The sequence below is a fragment of the Colobus angolensis genome, unplaced genomic scaffold (genome assembly GCF_000951035.1).
Source record: "Colobus angolensis palliatus isolate OR3802 unplaced genomic scaffold, Cang.pa_1.0 Scaffold21, whole genome shotgun sequence".
In the NCBI taxonomy this organism is placed as follows: Eukaryota; Metazoa; Chordata; class Mammalia; order Primates; family Cercopithecidae; genus Colobus; species Colobus angolensis.
Window position 1 is genome coordinate 7247010 of NW_012115266.1, and position 6984 is coordinate 7253993.

General features: G+C 47.4%; 1 protein-coding gene across 5 annotated transcripts in view; it reads left to right on the top strand.

The window, feature by feature from the left end:
• Window positions 1-6984, top strand: part of BSCL2 (Berardinelli-Seip congenital lipodystrophy 2 (seipin)) — a 19683-nt gene that overhangs the window by 4409 nt on the left and 8290 nt on the right. For all 5 annotated transcript variants that reach the window (XM_011942670.1, XM_011942672.1, XM_011942671.1 and 2 more), the window contains 2 exons: window positions 296-612; window positions 5302-5383. In XM_011942670.1, coding sequence (XP_011798060.1) covers window positions 296-612; window positions 5302-5383 — 399 coding nt within the window. The remainder of the gene's footprint in view (window positions 1-295; window positions 613-5301; window positions 5384-6984) is intronic.

Genomic DNA, 6984 nt, shown 5'->3' on the forward strand with positions numbered 1-6984 from the left:
GCTTATTCTTTGTTACATAGCTGTGAATGAGTATCAAGGTGGTTTGTCCCAGAATCAAATGCCTGGAGAAGGAATTCCACTGAGGTGATCTAGCACTGGGCGGGAGGAAACACAGTGGAGGAAAGGGAAGGGATAATTGGCTGAGTGGCACAATCATTTGGAGAAAGGCCGTATATATGAAACAGTGACTTTGCTGTCCTGCTATCTCTCGTTCCTGAAAGCCAGTCCAGTAAGCTTTTTTGTCCCCACTTCCCTGGGGAAATGAGTCACTCTTTTCCCCCCTCTCTCTTTCCAGGAACCACCAGCTCCTGCATCCCATGGCCAGGGGTGGCGTCCAGGTGGCAGAGCAGCTAGGAACACAAGGCCTGAACCTGGGGCCAGACACCCTGCTCTCCCGGCCATGGTCAACGATCCTCCAGTACCTGCCTTACTGTGGGCCCAGGAAGTGGGCCAAGTCTTGGCAGGCCGTGCCCGCAGGCTGCTGCTGCAATTTGGGGTGCTCTTCTGCACCATCCTCCTCTTGCTCTGGGTGTCTGTCTTCCTCTATGGCTCTTTCTACTATTCCTACATGCCGACAGTCAGCCACCTCAGCCCCGTGCATTTCTACTACAGGTGAGAGGGGCTTTCTAGCAAAATAGAGGACTCCTATGAGAATTGTAGGGCCCTTGGCGCTCAGTTCAGTCCCCTCATTTACAGATTGAAGGGGTGGCCTGCCCCTCCACACCTGTGGGCGTTTCTCGTTAGGTGGAACGAGAGACTTGAGAAAAGAAATGAGACATAGAGACAAAGTATAGAGAAAGAAAAAGTGGGCCCAGGGGACCGGTGCTCAGCATACAGAGGACCCACGCGGGCACTGGTCTCTGAGTTCCCTTAGTATTTATTGATAATTATCTTTACCATCTTAAAGATAAGGGAGTGGCAGGACAATAGGATCATTTTAGGAAGAAAATTAGTAGTAAGACATATGGATAAAGATCTCTGTGACATGAATAAATTCAAAGGAAAATGCTGTGCCTTGAGATACACATGCAAACATTTCCATAAACCTTTTAGCAACATTGTTTCAGACTATCACATGGGGAGAAACCTTGGACAATACCTAGCTTTCCTAGGCAGAGGTCCCTGTGACCTTTGGCCGTGTACGTGTCCCTGGGTAGTTGAGATTAAGAGAATGGTGATGACTTTTCACAAGCATACTGCCTTCAGGCACTTGTTTAACAAAGCACATCCTGCACAGCCCAAAATCCATTAAGCCTTGAGTCACCACATCACATGTCTCTTGCAAGGACAAGGTTGGGGGTAGGGTCACAGATTAACAGCATCTCAAATACAGAACAAAATGGAGTCTCTTATGTCTGCTTCTCTCTATATAGACACAGTAACAGGCTGATATCTCTTTTCCCCACACAGATGAGGAAAACTGGAGCCAGGTGTGCTTACAGGACTTCTCAACTTTGACAGCGCAAGGCTAGATTTGGGTTGCCAGGGCTAGGGTTCTAGTTCTCCCTCTCATTACTGAAATCTGGTTTAAAAAAGAGAAAAAGGAAAAAAAATCCACTTCTATCATTATGAGGATCAATTCTATTTTGGTTGGATCACCCCTCTCTAACGGCCAATGTAGAATTTTGAGCCAACTCAACCCTTTAGTGCAGAACCAACCTGGCTTTCAGGAGCTATTAGGAAAGCAGTAGTTTGCCTTTTACATTACTGCCTCCCAGTGAAGGAGTGGCCTGCTCCTCCACACCTGTTTCTCATCAGGTGGGACAAAAGACTGAGAAAAGATGCCAGGCGGGTGCAGTGATTCACGCCTATAATCCGAGCACTTTGGGAGGCCCGGGGGCAGGGGCGGGGGGGGGGTGTGGATCACGAGGTCAGGAGTTCGAGACCATCCTGGCTAACACGGTGAAACACCGTCTCTACTAAAAATACAAAAAATTAGCCGGGCGCAGTGGCAAGCGCCTGTAGTCCCAGCTATTCAGGAGGCTGAGGCAGGAGAATGGCATGAACCCTGGAGGCAAAGGTTGCAGTGAGCCGAGATCGCGCCACTGCACTCCAGCCTGGGTGAAAGAGCGAGATTCCATCTCAAAAAAAAAGAAAAAAGAGACACACAAAGTCTAGAGAAAGAAAAGTGGGCCCAGGGGGCCCGCGCTCAGCATACGGAGGACCTGTACTGGTCTCTGAGTTCCCTCAGTATTTATTGATAATTATCTCTACCTCTCAAAGAGGGGGATGTGGCAGGACAATAGGGTAATAGTGGGGAGAGGGTCAGCAAGAAAACATGTAAACAAAGATCTCTGTCATAAACAAAGTTAAGAAAAGGTGCTGTGCCTTGATGTGCACCTATACAAACATCTCAGCGCATTAAAAAGCAGTATTGCCACTAGCATGTCTCACCTCCAGCCCTAAGGCAGTTTTCTCCTATCTCAGTAAATAGAATGTACAATCGGGTTTTACATTCCATTGCTTAGGGAGAAGCAGGAGACAGATGCCTTCCTCTTATCACAACTGCAAAGAGGCCTTCCATCTTTTACTAATCCTCCTCAGCACAGACCCTTTATGTGTGTCGGGCTGGGGGATGGGTGTCGGGCTGGAGGGACAGTCAGGTCTTGCCTTCCACAGGGCCATATCTCAGGCTATCACATGGGGTGAAACCTTGGACAATACCTGGCTTTCCTAGGCAGAGGTCCACGTGGCCTTCCACAGTGTACGTGTCCCTGGGTACTTGAGATTAGAGAATGGTGATGATTTTTAACAAGCATACTGCCTTCAAGCACTTTTTTAACAAAGCACATCCTGCATAGCCCTAAATCCGTTAAACCTTGGGTCAACACAGCACGCGTCTCTGCGAGCACAGTGTTGGGGCTACGGTTACAGATTAACAGCATCTCAAGGCAGAAGAATTTTTCTTAGTACAGAATAAATGGAGTCTGTTATGTCTACTTCTTTCTACATAGACACAGTAACAGTCTGATCTCTCTTTTCCCCACACCCAGTCCCTGAAAGTCTGCTGCACAATAGAGATTATGGAAACATAAGATGAGTAGGTGCATAAATTTGCCTCCCAGAGAGTCTTACCTCTTGACTGGCCCCTTAGTTCCTTCCCATTTTACAAACCCTAACAAGTGCCAAATTCTTTTTTTTTTTTTTTTTTTTGAGATGGAGTCGCTCTGTCGCCCAGGATGGAGTGAAGTGGTATAGTGTCTGCTCACTGCAATCTCCGCCTTCCTGGTTCAAGTGATTCTCATGCCTCAGCCTCCCAAGTAGCTGGGATTACAGGTGTGTGCCACCACGCCTGGCTAATTTTTGTATTTTTAGTAGAGATGGGTGTTTTTGTTTTGTTTTTTTTTTATGGAGTCTTGCTCTGTCGCACAGGCTGGAGTGCAGTGGCACAACATCTGCTCACTGCAAGCTCCGCCTCCCGGGTTCATGCCATTTTCCTGCCTCAGCCTCCTGAGTAGCTGGGAATACAGGCACCCACCACCACGCCCAGCTAATATTTTTTTTAGTAGAAGCGGGGTTTCACCGTGTTAGCCAGGATGGTCTCGATCTCCTGACCTTGTGATCCACCCGCCTTGGCCTCCCAAAGTGCTGTGGGTTTCACCATGTTGGCTAGGCTGGTCTTGAACTCCTGAACGCCGGTGATCCGTCCACCTCGGCCTCCCAAAATGCTGGGATTACAGGCGTGAGCCACTGCGCCCCACCAAGTTCCCACTTCTTTTTTTTTTTTTTTTTCTTTTTGAGACAGTCTCGCACTGTTGCCTGGGCTGGAGTGTAGTGGCACAATCTCGGCTCACTGCAACCTCTGCCTCCGGGTTGAAGCCATTCTCCTGCCTTGCCTCAGCCTCCCAAGTAACTGGGATTACAGGTGCCTGCCACCACACCTGGCTAATTTTTTTTGTATTTTTAATAGAGACGGGGTTTCACTATGTTGGCCAGGCTGATCTCGAACTCCTGACCTCATGATCCACCCCCTCAGCCTCCCAAAGTGCTGGGCTTACAAGCATGAGCCACCACACCCAGCCTAGTTCTCTCTTCTCAACAGTGGTTGTAGGACCTGTCAACAGATGCAGAGAAAGGCGTTATAATCAATGGTTTAAAGTCATTTTTTCCCTTAAGTCCCTGGTCTGGAGCTATAGTTTCTAAAGCAGAGCTTCTTAAACTTGTGGGAAATGGATCTTATGGCCCTTCCTGCCATAAAAATGTATATACATGCCTAGGCATATGCTGCGCCCACACCCCCACGTGCAAATTTGCCTACAATTGAAGGGGTTCGTGAGCCTCTTAATAACCATCTGTAGATCCTTTTGGAGGCGTTTTCTCAAACTAAGACCCAGATCAGAGCTACCAAATCAGAATCTCTTGGGGTGGGACCCTGGAAATTACTTTTTTTTTTTCTTTTTTTGAGGCGGAGTCTCGCTCTATCGCCTGGACTGGAGTGCAGTGGCCAGATCTCAGCTCACTGCAAGCTCCACCTCCCGGGTTTACGCCATTCTCCTGCCTCAGCCTCCCGAGTAGCTGGGACTACAGGCGCCCGCTACCTCGCCCGGCTAGTTTTTGTATTTTTAGTAGAGACGGGGTTTCACCGTGTTAGCCAGGATGGTCTCGATCTCCTGACCTCGTGATCCGCCCGTCTTGGCCTCCCAAAGTGCTGGGATTACAGGCTTGAGCCACCGCGCCCGGCCTTTTTTTCTTTTTTTTTGTTGAGATGGAGTTCACTCTTGTTGCCCAGACTGGAGTGCAGTGGCGTGATCTTGGCTCACCGCAACCTCTGCCTCCAAGTTCAGGCGATTCTCCTGCCTCAGCATCCCGAGTAGCTGGGATTACAGGCATGCGCCACCATGCCCGGCTAATTTTGTATTTTTAGTAGAGATAGGGTGTCTCCATGTTGTTCAGGCTGGTCTTAAACTCCTGACCTCAGGTGATCCGCCCGCCTTGGCCTCCAAAAGTGCTGGCATTACAGGTGCGAGCCATCACTGCCTGGCCCTGGAATTTACATTTTTATCAAGCTCCTTAAGTCTTTAGAAACACTAAAGTGTGAAACTAAGTAAGTATCTGTAAATTCCCATCTAAGAACATCTGCTCTAATGAGAGGACATACATTGAAGTCATAGGAAGAGAATGAAATAATCATTCTGGTGTCTTGAATCTCCTGGCCACATTTGTTCTTCATCTTTGTAACATAGAGAAGGGTGCCTGTTCTGAGAGAAGGGAGGAGGGCAGGGGAGCCTTAGGGGGCCAACGTGTGTGGACGGACTAATAATATGAACTTAGCACTGAGTATCCTCCTCCATTCTCATTTAGGACCGACTGTGATTCCTCCACCACCTCACTCTGCTCCTTCCCTGTTGCCAATGTCTCACTGACTAAGGGTGGACGTGATCGGGTGAGTATGGGAACTAGAGAGAGGTTTCATTAGAGCTGTGATGACTCAAAATAGGAAGACTTGAGAAAGGCCTAGAGAGCAGAAATTGAGTAATAAGAGACTGGCCAGGTGCAGTGGCTCACGCCTGTAATCCCAGTACTTTGGGAGATCACCTGAGGTTGGGAGTTCGAGACTAGCCTGACCAACACAGAGAAACCCTGTCTCTCCTAAAAATACAAAATTAACCGGGTGTGGTGGCACATGCCTGTAATCCCAGCTATTCGGGATGCTGAGGCAGGAGAATCACTTAAACCCGGGAGGAGGAGGTTTCGGTGAGCCGAGATCATGCCATAGTACTCCCGCCGGCAACAAGAATGAAGCTTCGTCTTGGGGAAAAAAAAGAGACTAAGAGGAAGGCTTTGAAGGAAAAGAAATTAAAATGAGTTGTGTGTGTTGATTGATCTTTCTGCAGCAGGTGTTAGACATGTTCTTTCTCAACATAGTCCCTGACTTACGATAATTCAACTTAACAATTTTTCAACTTCACAGTGGTGCAAAAGTGACATACATTCCGTAGACACTGTACTTCACGTACCTATACAACCATTCTGTTTTTCACTCTTTTTTTTTGTTTTTGTTTTTGAGACAGAGTCTCTGTCGCCAGGCTGGAGTGCAGTGGCGCAATCTCAGCTCACTGCAACCTCCACCTCCCGGGTTCAAGCAATTCTCCTGCCTCAGCCTCCCAAGTAGCTTGCACTACAGGCGCGCACCACCACACCCAGCTAATTTTTTTGTATTTTTAGTAGGGATGGGATTTCACCATGTTGGCCAGGATGGTCTGGATCTCTTGACCTTGTGATCTGCCCGCCTTGGCTTCCCAAAGTGCTGGGATTATAGGCGTTAGCCACTGCACTCAGCCTGTTTTTCACTTTCAGTACAGTATTCAATAAATCACATGAGATATTCTTTATTATAAGTATAGGCTCTGTGTTAGATGATTTTAACCAACTATAGGTAGGCTAACATAAATGTTCTGAGCATGTTCAGGATAGGCTAAGCTAAATAAGCTATGATGTTCTTTAGGCTAGGTGTATTAAATACGTTTTCAGCTTATGATAGTTTCAACTTAGATGGGTTTATTGGAATGTAACCCCATCGTAAATTAAGGACCATCTGTATCAGGTGAAGTATTATCTATTTATCTGCTAGGTAAAGTAAGCAATATCTGCTAGGTGAAGTAAGCAATGTTTTAGACCTAAATGAACAAATCAGTTATTACATTGGAATAAGATGCGCATCTACCCAAGAGTTTTGAAAGCATTTATATAAAATTATGAAACTGTTGTCAAATATGTGCAACCTGTCATTACAAAGGGTACTGTGCCAGAGGACTGGCCAGATACCAGTGTGACGTCAACAATGGAACATCACGCTGGCATCTGGCCAGTCCTCTGGGAACCCTGAGAAATGCATATGGCGACTGGGCCCTCTATAGTGGGCAAGCTGAAGGAGGCTCTGATAAAGGATAGGTTCTTTTTCTTTCTTTTTTTTTTTTTTTTTGAGACAGAGTCTTGCTCTGTCACTGAGGCTGGAGCACAGTGGCGCGATCTCACTTCACTGCA